General features: G+C 36.2%; 1 protein-coding gene across 1 annotated transcript; it reads left to right on the forward strand.

Annotated features, from left to right (window-relative positions):
* The first annotated feature begins 2,013 nt into the window (after window positions 1-2,013).
* Window positions 2,014-20,196, forward strand: vps4a (vacuolar protein sorting 4 homolog A). Its single transcript, XM_084397295.1, has 12 exons — window positions 2,014-2,043; window positions 2,162-2,226; window positions 4,262-4,373; window positions 5,397-5,541; window positions 5,631-5,692; window positions 5,797-5,916; window positions 7,776-7,932; window positions 8,013-8,161; window positions 10,154-10,235; window positions 10,312-10,531; window positions 13,588-13,728; window positions 18,930-20,196. The coding sequence occupies exons 2-12, from the start codon at window positions 2,206-2,208 to the stop codon at window positions 19,029-19,031; spliced, it is 1,311 nt and encodes a 436-aa protein (XP_084253421.1). The 5' UTR covers window positions 2,014-2,043; window positions 2,162-2,205; the 3' UTR covers window positions 19,032-20,196.
* The last annotated feature ends 2 nt before the right edge of the window (window positions 20,197-20,198 follow it).

Genomic DNA, 20,198 nt, shown 5'->3' on the forward strand with positions numbered 1-20,198 from the left:
GGAACACCAGTCGTGCCTTTTCATCTAGAGTCAACAAGCTTTTACAGATATTTTTTGAGGCTTAAGATCACAGTAAAGCTTTGCAAAATAACCAAAATGAATACTATTCTTGTATTATCTATGTTGTTTTTTCATGTAACTCTTTTGTATTTATGTTTATATGTATTGCATGGCAAAGACTGTTACATCTATGTGTTATAATCTTAATGAATGTCAGTTGAATATGGCAGTAACAGACTGCTGTTCATGCAGAAATGAAGCTTTAAATACATTCTCTCACGACTGACCAAAAATAACCTCCCTAGAGTTAAAATTCTCCTCTATAAGGTGTTAAATAGGATTAATTGAGTTCAAAGAATATTTTGAAATCAATATAAAGTATAGGAATGTTTTATATCTGGTCTTTACATTTCATGAAAAATATTTTTTCTCATTTATGACCAAACCAGCTCCAGGCCTTGATTATTTTTGTCCTTTTCCACTGTACATTAATGTACTGCTTCTTGATCCGCATTAGATAAGTGATTAGTCCTCATTACGGGATTCCCAACTCACTAGAAATCTGCAAATATCAGCAAATTTTCTGATTTCCATGTTTGGAAATGTGAAGAAAATGAATGAACTTTGAAATGAAAGAAATCATGGAGAAATTATTTCTATAGTAAATTGTTTTTTTCTTCTTTTTTTTTCTAGATATAATTAGCTCTTAAACAACTTAGACTTTTGTGAGTACAATCTTTATAAAACAACTTTTAATCGTCCGGTTATCATGCAAGACTGAAAAGGTTGTGGGAATTCGTTGGTCCGCAGGTGTGGCGACCATGTTATTAGCACTGATATGTGGTTTGTTTTGGCAAATTCGCTTCGTCTTATCAGTAATATCAATTATAGCATCAGTATATATTCTTTATTAACATATTAGCTTTTTACGTAATGCATGTAATGCAAACTGAGTTAGAGCTCATTATCTCCTATAGTAACCGATCTTTTCAGCCTTTAGACTTTCAGACGCCATTATTGGGGCAGTACTGAAAACATGCCTTCGAAACCTTCATTGCATTAGACAGCAGAATGGAGGCAGTGTGTTTTTGTAGGAAGAGAATATGAACAATATGACAATGTATAGAAGTATTAATGTCTTTTAGATGATTATATGAACCGCATTCCTTCACAACCGTTGCACAAGGTTAACAGAAGCAATATTTTAGCACACACAAGTAAGATGGTTAGGTCCTTTTTCTTTTCTTTTTTAAAGGACCACAGATACAACCTCTGTGATGTGTTTAAGTGCCCTTCAACTTTTATAGTCTATTGTACGTACTAATACAATAAATATTTGAAAATGAGAGGGAGTGAATTTGTGAAAATTCAAGTGAATTCTTATTCACACGGAGACCTTCTTGGTTTCAAGTGTCTATTCAAATAAAAGATGACACTTTTGGCTGTAATTACTGATTTCTTTCTCGCTCTCTGAGGTTGGTGATCCGTCATAGTTTTGGACATCTTATGTGCTGCCTCATTATTTTCATTAATGTGATGATGTCAGACCTCTTACTGAGACCCATTGCTTTGTGCATTGTCTTAACTATGAAACTGTGTTAAAAACACTTGGCCAGGTTAATTAATTGCACTTGTGTAAGTGATATGTTTGGACTTGTCATCAGCCTAATATTTGACATGACAATGAATGTACTTTATAGACCCATAGATACATGCCTCATTTCATTATTTGTGTAGGGGTTTGAGTTAATAGATTGATTCTTCTTTATTTTGAGGAAATGTTTAAACCAAAGTTCACTTGTGGCAGCTTGCAGTACACAATCAAATGCAAAAAAGCATATTTGTTTGTGCGTGTATGATAACTCAAAGCCTGTAACCAGAAGCTATGCATTATGTCTGTATGTAGATTTCATATATAAATAAAACATCATAATTATACGAGTGATTTATTCAATTCCATTCCATTACATTCATTTTTAAGCTATGGAACAAATGTGTACAGCTTTTGTTTCCGGGGGACAGTCCTGTAGTGAACACTGGATGGTAGCAACTTCCTTTTCTATGCTTACTTATACCACATAATATGAACCTTCATTATACTTTTTTATACTATTTTACTGTTGTCGTTATTTAACGAGCAATTTAAATATATTATAAATAGTAATAATAGGACACTGCAGTGAAACCGCAGGCGCGTGAGATGAAATGACAACGTCAACACTGCAGGTGAGTTTACATTAGCTTTAGCTTTAGCATTTCATCATCAATATTTCAGTAAATATTATTTACTGAACATTGGCTGAAAAAATAATCTGTAATTACTGGTCGTTCATAATTCACACACGTCAGGGGCTTTGAACAGTTGTAAACGTGATATCAGAAATCGGCGGAGATATTAAAGGGACATAATAAGCAACCATATAAACAAAATTTTAGATTCATATTAATTTATAACATATTGAATTTAAGACTGAACTGCATTTTGCAGCGCTATCAAGCGAAATGTATTTGTAAATGTACAATGCATTAATGATTTTATGTTTTTGAATGGCTGATGTGGATATATTACCAGTAACGTTAGGCCTTTCTATCTGTCAATCTGTCGGTCTGCAATTTAATGACAGCAAATCAAATGTACACAGTACATGCAATTGCTGAAATTAAATAAGCAATTACACGTATTTTAAATGTTCTTTACACAATATTTTCACTCCGAGAAAATAAGAATAAAGAACATATTTAATACCATTCTACAAAGCTGTCGGAAGAGTTCTGGCACACTCTTGTCTATTTGGAAAAGGGACAAATCTAAAGGTAATACAGTTTAAGTTCGATTTCTGAAACGCAATATACACAGAAATCCTCCCAAAACATTTTGAAAAAAGAAATTGAGCATAATTTGCAAGGCTATTATTATAATTTATTTAACTGACACTTTGATGTCCCTTCCCAACACATTGATTTAAGACAAAATATGGACTTAGACAAAAAGTTGGGTGAGTATTGATTCCAATGTATTTAAAATACCTGAATATCTTTAATGTTTCTGGCTTATAATAGACTTTTAAGTGTCAAGTCAGGTCACCTTTATTTCTATAGCAGCTTCACAGTGATAAACAGGAAAATGATGCATTTCGGCTGAAGTCAGTTCAGTGTTGGTTCAGTTCCGTTGTAAAAGATCATACATTTTTAAACTAGTTAATTTCATTTATAAAGCAGTTCTACAAAAAATGATGTCATGATCCAGCTCAGTTCAGTTCTCATACAACAGCGTCAGTACAGTCAGATCAATAATAATGTTGAATATTAAGTGTCTATCAGGTGACAGAATGGAGAAAAAACCTTGGGAGAAACCAGGCTCAGAAACCAGTTCTCCTCTGGCCAACGAACGAACACGGTGTGATAAGTGAGAATACTTCTTTACAAATGGGTCTGTCAGTATGGCTCCAGGAATAAAATGTTTCATTTGACCATTTTTGTATTCAAAACCTGATTATATTTGTCTGCAAAGAGGAACGTCTGATAAACAAATGATGTTTAAACTAGGAGTTTGCCTAATTTCTCTCAGTCAAAACAATTGCATAATTATAAAATTGTATATTAGACCCAAAAAATTGACCCACAGGATAAAAAGAAATTGTTTTTGAAATTTGAAAAGTGTATTTTTGAACTTTTATTTATTGTTTATGTACATAATTTGTTACATTTATAGTTTCAACAGAATTTGTACTGTAAAGATAAGCACGCCAGAGTTTTGTTTTGTTGGAAAAGAACAGTGCAAATACTATCTGGTCTTATAACCAATAAAAATGTGTAGAATTTACCACCTCTCGCATGTAGCCTCACAAAGAGCCTGGGCCTGGCCTTAAATATGAATATACTAATATGAAAGTTGTTTCTGGAGGTATAGGCACACCAGTTTTCCTTTAATATACTTATAATCTTAGTTTACAGTCAAATGAATGTTTACAGCTTTTTTTTTTCTAGATCTTGACTCTTGCTTCAAATATTAACTGAAAATTTTAATTTTGAACACCCTTCAAGAAATAATAAATTTCTTAGAAAATATTTGATATAATTTGTTTTTCTCTAACCTGGAGGGGAAAAGGAAAGATTAAAAACAAAAACAAAATGAATCCACGGACCTCTGGTTGAATTGGCCTGGAATGACCGTTTATAAATAATATTTTGCTCTGTCATTTCACCGTGCCTTCAGTAACTCTATTTAAATCAGTAACTCTAAATGTCTTTTCTTGTTCAGAAAGCGATTGAGCTGGTGACTAAAGCCACAGAGGAGGACAAGGCCAAGAACTATGAGGAGGCGCTGAGACTCTACCAGCACGCCGTGGAGTATTTCCTGCACGCCATCAAATGTGAGTCGAGCTTATTGCTGAACTACATCTGCTAGGGTCAATTTTGATTTAATTTTGAATAACATTCTGTTTACTCTCTAATACACATTCCTAATCTTATTTTGCACTTATTTATAACACTCAAAGCTGTACTGTTTCTATAGCTAACATTACAACTACAGCGTATCTTGTTTCTGTGAAACATACATGGCAAAATCAATGTTACTCACGTTTGAACAAGAAACAAAGTAACCTGTGAGTCCATTTTCCCGCTCTGTAACGTCTCTCCAGCGCTGGAAAGCTTTTCTTACATTAACGCTGGTCCTAAAGCTCTTGCCTGATCATAACCCTTCTTTTTCCAATAATTTTTTTGACCTTTTCTCTTGTTCTCAGTTATCTCTCTTTCTGCAGTCTTTCTACAAATGTCCTGCTTGAGCGTATTCGCCCCCGACTGCTGATTGGCTACGGGAGTGTTTTGGTGCACCACTATTTTCTTTCTCCTTTTTACACAGCCAGGACAATGTACAGACACAATTTATTTTTTTTCAGCACACACACTGAACAGACATCTAGCAAATATTCACAAAATTGTTTGTTTGGGTTTTGATTTAAGTTTGCAACAGCGTTTCACTTACTGCACCTTTAATCTGTGCGCTATATATATATATATATATATATATATATATATATATATATATATATATATATATATATATAAAAAACAACAACAAGTCTCCGCTTCTGAAACACCTGGGCCTCGTGGGCTACTGTAATGTTGAATAGCAGATCATGAGAGATTTGAAAAATAAGTGTTACCATTTGGAAAGCAGATGCTGGTGTTGTTTCGAGACTCCTGCAAATCCACTGCAAACTCATATCAAAAAGGTTTCAAGTCATAAACTATTTCCTTTCAGGCATTTATGGGGGTTTACGTTTTTTGTTGAAAGTTAGATCAAATTGTAATTACATTTTCTCAAGATTATAAACGTGTAAATGTAGCATTTCTTACGAAGATTTTTAAGAGATGAGGCTTTTGTGTCTCAGATGAAGCACACAGTGACAAGGCAAAGGAAAGCATACGTGGGAAGTGTATGCAGTATCTGGACCGAGCCGAGAAACTCAAGGACTACTTGAAAAACAAGGACAAACAGGGCAAGAAACCTGTGAAGGAAACACAGAGCAATGACAAGTACGCTTTCATTTATTATTTGTTCTGCTGGATGTTGTTGATGTATAGTGCATCGCTCACACTCATACTGTGTGTGTGTGTGTGTGCAGAAGTGACAGTGACAGCGAGGGAGAAAATCCAGAGAAAAAGAAACTCCAGGAGCATCTGATGGGTGAGTCTGTATGCCTTGTGTGTTTCATTTTTGTTTATGCAAAACAATACACACCTGCTGTTTGGTTAATGATCATAATGATGAAATGTTATTGATGTTTTCAGGTGCGATTGTGATGGAGAAGCCCAATGTGAGGTGGAATGATGTGGCCGGACTGGAGGGGGCAAAAGAAGCCCTGAAGGAAGCTGTCATTCTACCCATCAAATTTCCACACCTGTTCACAGGTCAGTCTTAGAAATCAAGAAAAATCGTAGAAATCTTAGCGTTATGTAGTGTTTATTATCAGGAAAGACCGAGGACAATTATAAACACACAGCTGTCTGTCTTGTATTCAATTATTTGTCATTTTAAATCAGAGGTCTTCATATATGCCCCTGGTGACCCACTGTCCTGCAAAGTTCATTTCCTGCTTCAGCACACCCGTCTGTGGTTTTTCAATCCTGAAGAGTTTGATTAGTGAGTTCAGGAGTGTTTGAATAGGGTTGGAGCTGAGATGTGCTGGACAGTGGCATTGTGTCTGAATATGCCTTCTTCCATACTGTATAGTAAAAGTGAAACTGGCATGTGAAGGCCAAGTATTGATACTCATACCCATACTCTGAATTTGAGTAGTGAACAGACACACAGCAAACCGTGGACACACACACCCGGAGCAGTGGGCAGCCATCTTTTGCTGGGGGCGCCCGGGGAGCGATTGGGGTTTTGGTGCCTCAGTCTCTGCCGATATTGCGAATTGAACCTGCAACCTTCTGGTTACCAGTCTAACTCTCTAACCATTAAGCCACGACTGCTGAAAAACAGTATGTGAGTCGAGTAGTGGATGTGGTGTCTGAATTTCTTTCATACACGCATTCATACTTTATAGAACATATATTTTTAACGGTCGCAAAGTAAGTTTCAAACCAAATGTAGTACCTACTATACAGTGTGTGATTTCAGATGCAGATCCAGGTCCCCAGGAGCTGTGTTGAAGACCTCTGGTTTAAATATTTAAAGTCCCTCTGTTTTATCCCTTAAAACTCATCTTTGATCACCAAAATGACATAAAAAAAAAAAAAAAAATCCTGTGAAAATCTCAGTCTGCCTTCTAACAATCATCAGAAACGCTTTGAACAATGTCAGTGGAGAAAGGCATAATAGTTCATCATAACATCTTAATACACATAATACACCCCCTATATTACTGAATCTACCCAATGGTTCATAGCAACAGAAAAATACACCGGGAAAAACTGCTTCTCTTGAGACTCCACTGCTTCAGAGAATAATAATGATATGCTAAAGCCCGCCGGCACGTTGATCTGATTGGTTTACAAGGTAGTTTGTGACGTCAGAAACACCAAACCGTGTTTTTGACACTGTCTTTGGTTCACTGCAGTTTTAAAGAGAAAATACTCAGCAATGGTGTTGACTTATGAATTTGGTTTGTCTTAAAGCACATTGCATATTAAAAACACCACATAGACACATAAACAACATTAAGAACGTGATTTTCACCACAGGGGGACTTTAAATGGTTCTGTTTCTGTTGGCACACATATGTACACTACCATTCAAATGTTTGGGGTCAGTCAAAAGATTTTTTTATATAAATTAATTATTATTCTTATTAAAGAAGGATGAAGGATGTCAGTGAAGACCTGTAAAAGCTGTTCTTGTGACATTTCTGTTCATCAAAGAATCCTGAAAAATGTTTTTACCACGTTTCCCAAAAAATATTAAGCAGCACAGATGTTTTCAAGTGTGATCAGCATTAATATTTCTGAAGGATCATTAACACTGGAGTAATGGCTGTTGAAAATACAACTTTGCCATCACAATAAATAAAATTTGCATAAATTACATATTAAATTAAAAACTGTTTTTACTGTATAAGCATAAAAGAATAAGAGACTCTTTCATTTCAAAAACATGAAAAAATCAGTAATGTATGTTTCTTATAAATCTGTGTTATATATAAATGAATATGTACATTTTTCTTTACCTTGATGTCCTTTTTAAGCTCATTCTTTTAATGATTCAAGATGCTGTTTTTTTTAATATTCTTTTAAAGACTATAACCTGTGTGTACATTGTGATGCAGGCAAGCGCACCCCGTGGAGGGGCATTCTCCTGTTTGGGCCGCCCGGCACAGGGAAGTCTTATCTGGCCAAAGCCGTCGCCACCGAGGCCAATAACTCCACCTTCTTCTCTGTGTCTTCATCTGATCTCATGTCGAAGTGGCTCGGCGAGAGTGAGAAGTGAGGTTCAGTCTCTGCTCTCTTTGCTGACAGACTGCATGAGGCGCAGGACTCTCTGAATGATGTGTTTTGTCTTCCAGACTGGTGAAGAATCTGTTTGATCTGGCTCGCCAGCATAAGCCCTCCATCATCTTCATCGATGAGGTGGATTCTCTCTGTGGATCCAGAAATGAGAATGAAAGTGAAGCCGCTCGGAGGATCAAGACGGAGTTCCTGGTGCAGATGCAGGGTGAGAAACACTCGATGGCAGTTTGTGAGCTCTCCCAACACAAATGACAATATTACTGTTGCTGGAGCTTCTACATCGTAAAACAGACACCGTAGATCGACACCAAACCCTTAGAACTGTCAAATCTTGTATAATGTGTTAGCATTCTTAATATATTCTACAGTATATAGTAAATGTATACCATGGTAAAGAAAATTATACAATATATATTTTTGCATCACAGTGGTTCTTGTAAATTTTGAAATTTCAAAGGACTTCTTGGATTTTTTTATTTATTTATTTTTATAAAAAAATTGGTTAAATGTAGTAATAACATAGTAAAACACTATTTAACACTTTACTTTAAGGTGTCATTGTTAAAGCGTAATTTTATATTTAAGTATTGAGTAATATTACGCAACTACCCCCCGGTTTCACAAACAAGGCTTAAGCTAGTCTCAGACTAAAATGCATGTTTGAGCTGTTTTAACTAAAAGCAACTTGCACTGACATATCTTAAAATATGTCAGTGCCATTGTTTTGTCTCAAGATGCACAGCATTAATGTTTTTTTCTAAGGCACGTTTATAAAAGCTACTTAAATGTCCTAATTAGGCTTGGCGCGATAGTCGGTGTTACCGGTGTTACACGGTGTTCAGTCGCAACACCGGTTTCATCACTTGCCCACCGCAGCACCGCAAAAAATTTTTTTTAAAGCAATTACGCAGTATCCGTATTTTCTGTCACCAGTTGACTAGCATTGTATGATCACGCTCAACCATTCAAGCGCGACAAAACAAGAGACCGCGCTGTAAGTCCTGCCTATTACACACACGTGCGCACACACGGAAAAGACGCGCGTCAGTACCGAGTTCTCTTTTCGGCCTTGAACAAAACAACACACACACAAATTATGCCAAAATGTCCGTTTTGTTGTTGTGTTTTTCATGAATAATAACGAACCCACCATTCAAAACACTGTGGTTGAATCCGAAATCGCGCCCTATTATTCTCACGCCGGGCGTTATTGTTCTCAACATGATCTCAAGCAGTGAAAAATAGAGGACACTGACAACGCGCTGAAATACAGGACCGAGCAGGTAATATTTAATATGAAACAAAGTCTCAACTTTCAAATTTGGTCAGTCAAACAAAAATAAAATAGGCCTACCGTTTTTTGGCTCTTTAATGTCTTGTGACAGATTGCCTCAGTTAAAGCCAAGTTCAAATCAATAACTCTTCTGACTGCTTTGTCGCACAAAAATGGTGGAATTTGATTGGTCAGATCGCATTGTCAATCAAACTCAATACGAATGATGAATTGATGCCATGTAAAAAAAAAAAATTACATCACTCTAACACCCCCCACCCCCACGATGAAACCGGTAATACCGGTGTTGTCACAATTCGATTAACCGGTGGGAGAATATTATCACCGTCACATCTGTAGTCCTAATTGAACGAAGGCCTAATCCTGGCTTAATATTAGCCCTGTCTGTGAAACCAGGCCTATATGTACTTACTGTAGGGTTAGGGTAGGATTTGGATTTGGTTGAGGATTAGTTGCATGTAATTATGCATAATTTACTGTTGTTACTATGGTTAGTACATGTAACATAACAAGGACACTGTAAAATAAAGTGTTACCCACGGTAGCATTCAAAACTTAGACATTTTTGCACATTCACTCATTAATAAGAAGAGACTGATCAGATACAATATAGTTTTAGTTGAACATTTTTTTAATTATACCGGTTTTATAAGCTCACGTTCCACCGGGTCGAAACTGGGGGGGGGGGGAATTAAACTGGAACCGGGAATACGACAGGTGTATAAAGGGTTTTAATGTAGTAGGAGGGTGAAGTACTTAGCGATTATTAGCATTAGCATTTTAAACATGATTAAAAAAGAATATTGACCCACATACAGAATGTTGCAGGATTTCCTCATAATTTGCTATGAACTCATCTGTCTTGACGTTGTGTAATGGTTTGCTGGCGTCTCTCTTTGGCAGGTGTTGGTAATAGCAGTGATGGGATATTAGTTCTCGGTGCAACTAACATTCCCTGGGTCCTTGACGCTGCGATTCGCAGGAGGTCAGTGTAATGAATGTAAAAACAAAGATCATGTCTTACACCAGTCTTTAATCTGCACTCCCCGCGGTGTGTGCAGGTTTGAGAAGCGCATCTACATCCCCCTCCCCGAGGAGCCTGCGAGGTCGGCCATGTTCCGCTTGCATCTGGGCAACACTCCTCACAGTCTGACCGAGGCAGACCTGCGGCAGCTGGCCCGCAAAACAGACGGATATTCTGGAGCCGATATAAGCGTCATAGTACGAGATGCTCTCATGCAGCCGGTCAGGAAAGTGCAGTCCGCCACGCACTTCAAAAAGGTAACCACAGTCATCAGCCGTTTCATCAAGTTCATCGGTTATTTATTAAACCTTTATTTAACTAGGAAAGTCACATTGAGGTTAAAACCTCTTTTACAAGTGAGACCTAGGCAAGATAGGGTCAGATAGCAGGATTAGACAGATAACAAGCCACAATAAAAAAACAATAACAACATCATCATTTGATACAACAAAAAACACAACAAAACAAGTCTCCACAACAAAATGTTGTACAACACCGAAACACAGCACAGCAGCACAAACATTTAGGTATTACATAACACCCTACATAGTACTAATCACAGAAACAACATTATTAAATCATAGGTTTAATAAGGAGTTAAGTGGTAGAATTGGCAAAACAGCTGCAATTAGCAGTGACCAACTTCTTTATTCTATGTTTAAAATCATTTAAAGAGATGAGGGATTGTAGTTTGAGTTTGGTCTGCACATCATTCCAAGACCAAGGGCCATAATAGAACAGGCTTAACTTACCAGCCTCTGTTCTGATAGCCGGCACTTTGAACTGTAGCCAGTTATGTGACCTGAGATTATGGTAACTTTGAAATGATAAAAATGTCCTATTTAAATAATTTGGAAGTTTTCCTAAAATAACCTTGTAAATTAAAATATACCAATGTTCAAGTCTGCGCAAATGAAGGGATGACCATCCTACCAAACTGTACAGTATACAATGATGTGTCCTAAAACTAGAGTTAGTATCTGAGAGCAGAGTGATAAAGGGGGTCAAGTTTGGACAAGGTGGACAGAGAGGCAAATCTGTAGATAGTATCCCCATAATCAATCTGTGACAGGAAAAGGCTAGCAACTAAGCGTTTTCGTGAAGCCAAGGAAAAACAGGACTTCAGCCTATACAAAAAACCCAATGTGAATTTTAATTTCTTTGCAAGATAATCAACATGGTATTTAAAGTTTAGGTTTTTATCCATCCAAAATCCCAGATATTTGTAATTATCTACAGACTGGATACAGACTCCATCCAGTGACGTGATGGAGAAGGATGGTAGCTTTGTTTGCCCAGTAGTAAAAACCATAACTTTAGTTTTATGTGGGTTTAACAACAGCTTCAAATCTAGTAGAGCATGTTGCAGGGTATTAAAATCTGCCTGCACATTTGAAAAGGCTAACTCAGCTGTGGGGGCACAGATTTTAAACAAAAACAAAATTTACAAAATTTTAACTTATCACAAATATTATTAATATAAACTAGGAAAAGCAAGGGTCCCAAAACTGAACCTTGTGGAACACCCTTCGTAACAAGAACTGGGTTTGACATATCATTGCCATATATTGACCATTTGTGAACGATTGATCAAGTAGCTATGGAACCATTTGACCGCATTACATCCAATGCCAGCTCTCAGCAGGGTATTAACCAGTAATGGATGGTCCACAGTATCAAACGCCTTTGTGAGGTCTATGAACAGAGAAACACGGGTAAATTTACTGTCTATAGCCTCTTTGAAGTCATCCATGACTTTTAAAGTGGCGGATATTGTACTGTGCCCTGACTGGAAACCGGATTGCATTTCATTCAAAATGGTATGCGAGTGCAAATATGATTTAAGTTGGGTAGCAACTAAAGATTCCAATATTTGTGAAAGAACAGGGAGATTAGAGATTGGTTATGAAATAAATGTGTTTCAGCTAGGGGTGCAATAGATCGCAGTTGATCCGTGATGTGATTCGCAGATTAACTGCTAAGTTTAACCATCATAGAGTGAAAGTTTATCATTTGGACGTGTTTTGTCTTGCCAATTTACACATTCAAACAATTTTAAACGTGGAAGAAGAGGCGAAAATCAGGACAGAGAGAGAGATTGTTACACCATTAATTTTAATTTAAGTAGTTATTATATTTTATTCTATTATTTTGATGTTTTTTTATTAATATTCTATGTATTCCAAGCTTTGGCAATATTGTATTATTTACAGTCATGCCAATAAAGCACTTTTGAATTGAATTGAACTGAATTGAGACCTTTGTTTCCTTGCACTTGAACGGACACACACCCAAAATACCCGTCTCAATACCTGTCTTGGCAAGTAATCTCTCGGTTATGTCATAAGTGAACAGTTGTGAAAGAAACCGGATGTTTGTCAGTTTATTCGGTCTTAAAGTGAAGCCTAACATTCCTGCTGATGTCTGTCATTAATGTTAATAAAACAACAAAATACAGCTTTAACAAAGATGAACCTGCATTTAATTTATACCGTAAACAAATGATGTTATTTTACGTGTAGGATTAATTATTCATTTCTGTACCTGAACACTACTGTTAGACTTTTGTAACTTTTTTAATTTAGTTAATATAGAATATTTAGTATAGAATATCTCTCCTTGTAATCTGTGTATTTGTTCTTATTCTAACACTGTTCACTTGTCTTTAATAATGTTTGAACAGTTTAGATGTTTATCAGTTAGGCTAGCAGTTTTTGATGTGGTATCGAAGTATGTCAAGTGAGCTTTAAGTAATAAATGAAAAGGAATTCAAAAGAATTCCTTAAAAAAGAAAATAATTTTTTTTTTTTTTTTTTTTTTTTTTGCTGACCCGAAAAATTATCCATGGCTCAAAAACCGTAAATGATCTGAACCGTGAGTTTTGTGATCAGCTGCACCACTAGTTCCAGCTATAAGCAGCTCTATTATTCTACTCAGTTCAAATCAATGTTGTTTCAATAACTGTCAATGTTGCATTATAAAACGACTTCAAATGCAGCTCTGCAGAAGACAAGTGTCCATTCAGTTCAGTTCAAAATGAATTCAACTGATACAATGAGAAGAACTGATGAAAAAGGACGATTGGATTGTACATCAAAGATACAGTAGCTTTCCATTGCGTATCTGGTTTGAGACCGCTAATGAATTAATAACTCATGCGGTGCTCTGCGTTATTACATGCATTAGAGGGGAAAATGACTAACTAAAAGACATAATTAGTGTGTGGCTTTTAAATGAAATGTTAAATCTTTAACATCAAACTCAATGTTCTAGAACAGTAGTTTTAGGTTATTTTGCTGTCTTTGCACATCAGGTGCGAGGGCCATCTCGCAGTAACAGCTCTCTGATGGTGGATGACCTCCTGACCCCGTGCTCTCCCGGTGACCCTGAGGCCATAGAGATGACCTGGATGGATGTACCAAGTGACAAACTACTGGAGCCCATAGTATGCATGGTGAGATCAGTTACTTCTTTTCACATTTAGCATGTCTCTGAACTCAAGTCTGGTCTACAGCACATTAGAAGTTCTAATTATTTCACACATATGTCACCATAGAAATTAAGGATGCACCGAAAGGAGAATGCTTCTTTTGTATAATTGTATTAATATTAGACTTTTTAATGAAATTCAATCATTTTAATGATACAAGCCAATAAAAAAGTACATCAACACTTGAAAAAACAGCAACATTTTGAGCAAAAAGCTGAGAAAATCACGTTTCTGTCAAAGACTACATCCAGATGATCAAAACACAGATGGAGTAGATCGAGTCCATCAACATCCCAAAGCTTCACAGTCCTGTAGCTCGTCCTGGGTCGACATTTCATTGTCACATTAGCCAGTTTTGATTTACATGCTGTTTAATGTTGATGATCGTGTTATTTTACATATCGTCACCTTCCTAAAATAATTGCCTAAGTCATTTTTTGACAAAAATGATTTTTTTGCATAAGTCATCTTCTCATGATGACCTCTGGTAAAATCGCCCACATCCTCAGTTGAACAGATCATGCTTTTCTACCCCTGTAGTATAATGACCTATGTCAATAGTGTGACTTAGGCTGTTTTATTTTGTCTAAGTCAAAAGACAATGAGACTTAGGCAATTTTACAAGCTTTTCAAGATGGCAGCTGCATCAAGAAGAACGAAAATCTACTCGGCCTCTGAAGTTAGGGTCAGTTTTTTTTGTTTTCTGAGAAACCCTTAAAAAATGACTTGGGCAATTATTTTAGGAAGGTGACGATATGCATATGATTACATATGACATCGCTCGTTTCTATTCTTCTTCGCATGTGTTTTGATCAGGAGATTCAGTACTTATTCAGAAGATGTGAAATAGCGCCCCCTACCGTATAACACAGAAAAACAGAAATTCGGTCAATGGCGGGGAAAGAGTTAAATATCACTATATTATTCTTTCTTCAGTTCTATGCCACAGAATCAGATTTAACAGTTTTTTTTTTTTTGACCAATTATCCAAATAATGTATAGTCCTATTATTAGGTGAGCAGTGCGTAGCGGATGAGTGAACGAGAGGGTAGCGTCATTTCACCAGCGTTGCCCAGCATGGCTACACACACACACACCCACACACCATATTACAACACAGTCGGGCTACTGCAAACAGAAACCAGTCTACTACTACATAGAAATTTCATGTTGGCATGTTATTTGAGCGGCACATGAGTGGAGCTTCGCATGTATGGGGTGAGATTTCGGTCACAATTCTGCGCGCGCAAGATCACATTTTGAGCGTGGAAAAGGGCATTTCGCACGCGCGTGAACTGAGTTTTGCGGAGAAATGTTCGTCTCGCAGATAAGAAAATATTGCGAGCGAACGAAAATCAATTTTGCATTTAAAATAAGTATTTGGATGTGCGCGGACGTTCTCTTTCGCGTGTGCAAAGTTTCACTTTCTTGCTCCTTTCATACCAGCCGTGAGCGCTCTCTAAGCGCAGACGGCTCGCTTGCTCAACACAACCCAGCGTTACAATATGCCATAATTCCAGCCAATCAGAGATGAGACTGCTAAATTCTGATTGGCTGGCTTGAAAACCAATCACAAGACTCCCTGCATCACCTACTGCGGATTCAGAGAACTAGTGCAGTTGAGAGTAAAGTTGGCAGTAAATTCACAGATTCGAACTTCCCGGGTCAATAACTCGTGAGCTAAACGTTGTTACTGCACAAATGACACCTCTTTTTAATCGTAGTAATGTAGACAAGCAGCTACAACCTAATTTTCCTCCAAACAAGCTTTCCCTCGCAGTGGACAAAATACATTGATCTCTATGCGCAGGCGGCAGCGAGACAGATCCGAAGGGACCGTCTGCAAAGTGCAAAACCCGAAAAGCGTTACTACGAAAACAGTCAATAACTTCACTGTCACACACTGTAGTGTCATCAAATTCAGGTCACACATCACTGCTGTCCTGATGGTTATACTACAACACTTATTTTGTATAAATATCGTTTTGCATATTCTTTATGATTATTATTTATGAAAAATATTCAATAATTTCACTGTAATTCACTGTATTGTTGGATCACTGCTGTCCTGATGGTTATACAACAACGCTTATTTTGGGAAAAATATAGATTTTAAATTGTACTATTGTAAATGTAGAAGTTTTATGATTTTTATGAAAAATATTCAAAAATTTCACTGTAATTGACTGTATTGTTGCCAAATTCAGTTCGCACATCACTGCTGTCCTGAAGGTTATACAACAACACTTATTTTGGTAAAATATATATTTTAAATTGTATATACAATTGTACTGTAAATGTATAATTTTTATGAGCATATTCAATAACTTCACTGTAATTCACTGTATTGTTGCCTAATTTAGTTCACACATCACTGCTGTCCTGAAGGTTATACTACAACACTTATTTTGGGAAAATATATATTTTAAATTTTAAACAATTGTAAATGTATAATTTTTATGAAACATATCTTTACTGTAATTCACTGTATTGTTGCTAAATTCAGTTCACACATCACTGCTGTCCTGATGGTTATACATCAATCGAATCTGTGAATTTACTGCAACTTTACTCAACTGCACTAGTTCTCTTCCGACAAACATTACTTTTCTGGTCCCTTTTGTACAAACACAATTTTTCTCCCAGTATAGGTGTTTTATATGGAACAATAGTAATATCATTCATAATAAAAAATCTTTGTACATGGAGAATTGGGTCCAACACAACATTTTAATTGTTAGCCAACTAATTGACAAAAATGGGCAATTTTACACCTACCCTAATTTTATTTCAAAATATGGTTTATTTGTAAATGAAAAAGAATTAAGGCTATTCCTAATGGCATACTAATATTAAACAAATTTTCAGATGTAGATATCAATAATACATCTTTACAAAATCCTCAACTCTTTGTAAATGGTCTCTCTTTATTTGATAAAGGTTTTAATAACAACTTTATAAGAAACTCCTTTAATGTTGGATCCAGTCCTCCATGTAAATCAAAGTGGCTTAAACCTTATTGTATATATTGGCGCAACATTTGGACTATGCCCTATAAGTTTATTATTTCTAATAAAGTCAAAGAAGTAATGTACAAAATTATTCATAGATGCTATCCTGTAAATGCAACCATTAGTAGATATATTCACGCTGATAAGTGCACTTTTTGTAACACATCACTTGAAGACAGAAAAAGGGCAATATAAAAATAAATGTTCAATTTCTTTTTGGACTGACTTTAAAATAGATATGACAAAAAAATTGAACAGATGTCTTGATTTAGACCCTCATGACATTTTACTTTGTTTCCAAAACCCTTTTTTTTTTTCTGAAAAACAAAATAATATAATTAATCTTTTTATCATTTTGGCGAAATTTTATATTCATAAGACAAGAATAACTCAAAAGAAAACCTCCTACGGTATATTGCCTTCTATAACACTGATCTAACAATAGCCTATATTTTGAAACTCTTTCAAACATGAGATCACAAAATAAAAAGCTTATAAAAACAATACAAATATTAAAGCTTTTCAAATACATATAAATGCCCTGATATTTTATACTTATATTTTTGTATTTGTTCTTATGTTTATGTTTATTTTATAATAATAATAATAATTATTATTATTATTTTATTTTTTTGGTAAAATATTTTGAGCTGTATTGTCAATACTTTGTAACCATTTTGTTTTGTTTTTTTGCATTGTACTGAAATGTTTTTGTATTTGAACTGACTAAATAAATAAAAAATAAAAAAAAACTAGTTCTCTTCCGCAGTAGGTGATGCAGGGAGTCTTGTGATTGGTTTTCAAGCCAGCCAATCAGAATTTAGCAGTCTCATCTCTGATTGGCTGGAATTATGGCATATTGTAACGCTGGGTTGTGTTGAGCAAGCGAGCCGTCTGCGCTTAGAGAGCGCTCACGGCTGGTATGAAAGGAGCAAGAAAGTGAAACTTTGCACACGCGAAAGAGAACGTCCGCGCACATCCAAATACTTATTTTAAATGCAAAATTGATTTTCGTTCGCTCGCAATATTTTCTTATCTGCGAGACGAACATTTCTCCGCAAAACTCAGTTCACGCGCGTGCGAAATGCCCTTTTCCACGCTCAAAATGTGATCTTGCGCGCGCAGAATTGTGACCGAAATCTCACCCCATACGCATGGGCCGTGAGCAACTGGGCTGAGCGCATGTGCATAGAGCAGAATATTGAGCGGAGCGCCACGCTAGTAACCGCTAGCGCTGAACACTGAGGGGCGACGTATATAACTGAACTGTGAAAGATCTCTGACTACAGGCGTGCGATATGTATTGTAATTGTGTGTGAAACTGGGGGTATATGTATCATTTCAAAAATACTAATAATAATTTCATATTTTAAAGTGTTCCTATTATGCTATTTTAAAGGTTCCCAATTTGGTTTTGAAGGTCTCCTATAGGTTTACATTCATCCAAGGTCAAAAAAACCTTTCATTTTCTTATAATATACATTGCAGCATCATTTCTTTTCTCACAGTGCCTGAAACACCTTAAGGTCTCTCTAAACCCCTCCTTTACGAGAGCCTGCTCTGCTCTGATTGGTCAGATGGCCCAGTCAGTTGTGATTGGTCGACCGCTTACAGGCCTCAGCTACAACTACAGTGTGAACTTCTCACACTGTCAAAGTGAAGACCATAGGCAGACATTATGCAAATCTTGTACAAACCTGGGTTTGTGCAGGAAGTTACTGAAGACTGTTAGAATCACTGATTGAACTGATTCTGAAAACCGGAAACATCAGACAATAACTCCATTTATCTGCATTTTGATCTTTGAAGACCTTTTGCATTCACACACAACTACATAACATCCAAAAACACATAATAGGTGTATTTTAATATTCAAAGTTTTGTGTTTAAAACTTGAATCTCATAGCATTATTTATGCAATTGTAATGGAAGTGTAAATACATCTCAAAGCCTTATATTCATCTTCTATGCCACTTCTGCAATGTGAAAATACTTGTAGATTAAATGTAAGAATTTGACATAAAAATGATACATCTAATAAAGTTAGCAAAAAGTGGCCTTTATAAAGGTGAAAATGCCCCTGGAAATCAGTTTGAGGAGGCAAATACATGTACATGTGCTGTTGTGTAACGCAGTTTGTGTGTGTGTTTGTAGTCTGACATGCTGCGCTCTTTGGCCACCACACGCCCCACCGTCAACAAAGACGACCTGCTGAAGGTGAAGAAGTTCACAGAGGATTTTGGACAGGAGGGCTGAACCACCACATGCTTTCAGTTCAAACATCGATTCATATGTAGCTGTCCCAACTCAAGCAGGACGACCACTGAAAACTGAACAGCAGGAGCACGTGATCTAACATCTCTAATCGCCCAACACTACATTCATCAGTTTAATGTTAATCCAGAAGCATGAAGCTTGCTGTAAATTGTTTTATGTTTACATTGACATGATCAAATTTGTTGAAGCGTTCATTTAATGAAGTTGTTTTGCCTGTCTGCCCTTTATTTCGAGCGGGCTTCAACGTTTCAGCTCTCACTGCTGAGTATTTATTTTAATTTATTCTCAATACTTTGGATTGTTTTGAGCTTTATCAGTATCTATTTTGTCCAGCTCAGTATTGCAGCACTTTAATTTATGAACGTGGTCTGGGTTAATGCCTGGGTCACTTTCACCCCTGAATTAAAAGGAAGGAAATGTATTATTTATGCTGATGATTTTTGTCTCTGCATATAGAAATTGAAATTTGCTTTATGAAAAGTTTTCCCCTTTTGTCTCTGGGGTTGAATACATTTGCTCTGGCCATGTGTTTGACAGCCTCACCATCGAACATTTCACTGTGTGTTATTGATAGCTGTCCACGCTGACCTGACCTGATAAAACATGACTTTTAAAACAATGTGTGCAGCTGTATTTACTTTTAACCAGTCCAATCTGCTTAAATGGATAAACTTGTCTTCTAACAATAGTTGTTACATTAACAATTTTGATTTAATCAAAGGATAATTTTCTCTGAACATGCTGTGTATGTTTTCAGAAAGGGAACATAAAATGTTTCGGAAAAATGTAGAATGCTGTGAAGTGAATATACAAGAATTAAAGGGTTAGTTCACCCAAAAATTGAAATTCTGCTAGAATTCTTTCCCTCGTGATGTTCTAAACCCATAAGCCTTTGGTTAATCTTCGAAACAACAAATGAAGACATTTTCCGTCCCTTCTAATGAAAGTCCAGGCAACCAAAACTAGAAAGATCCAAACCGTTTATAAAGGTGTCGTAAAACGAATCCATATAAATCAAGTGATTTAATCCAAGTCTTGTGAAGAGATATGACTGATGTATATGATGAGCATATTTAATTTAGGCTTTTATTCCTGATGATCAAATGTTGTGCTGTTTATTAATAAATGTTTTTGGAGCTGTAAACT

The sequence above is a fragment of the Rutilus rutilus genome (genome assembly GCF_951802725.1).
Source record: "Rutilus rutilus genome assembly, chromosome: 23".
Taxonomy (NCBI): domain Eukaryota; kingdom Metazoa; phylum Chordata; class Actinopteri; order Cypriniformes; family Leuciscidae; genus Rutilus; species Rutilus rutilus.

Coding starts and splice junctions, on each gene's coding strand:
- vps4a (XM_084397295.1), top strand. CDS start 2,206: ATGACAACGTCAACACTGCAG. Junction 5,542..5,630: donor GAAACACAGAGCAATGACAA/GTACGCTTTCAT, acceptor GTGTGTGTGCAG/AAGTGACAGTGACAGCGAGG. Junction 10,532..13,587: donor CCGCCACGCACTTCAAAAAG/GTAACCACAGTC, acceptor TTTGCACATCAG/GTGCGAGGGCCATCTCGCAG.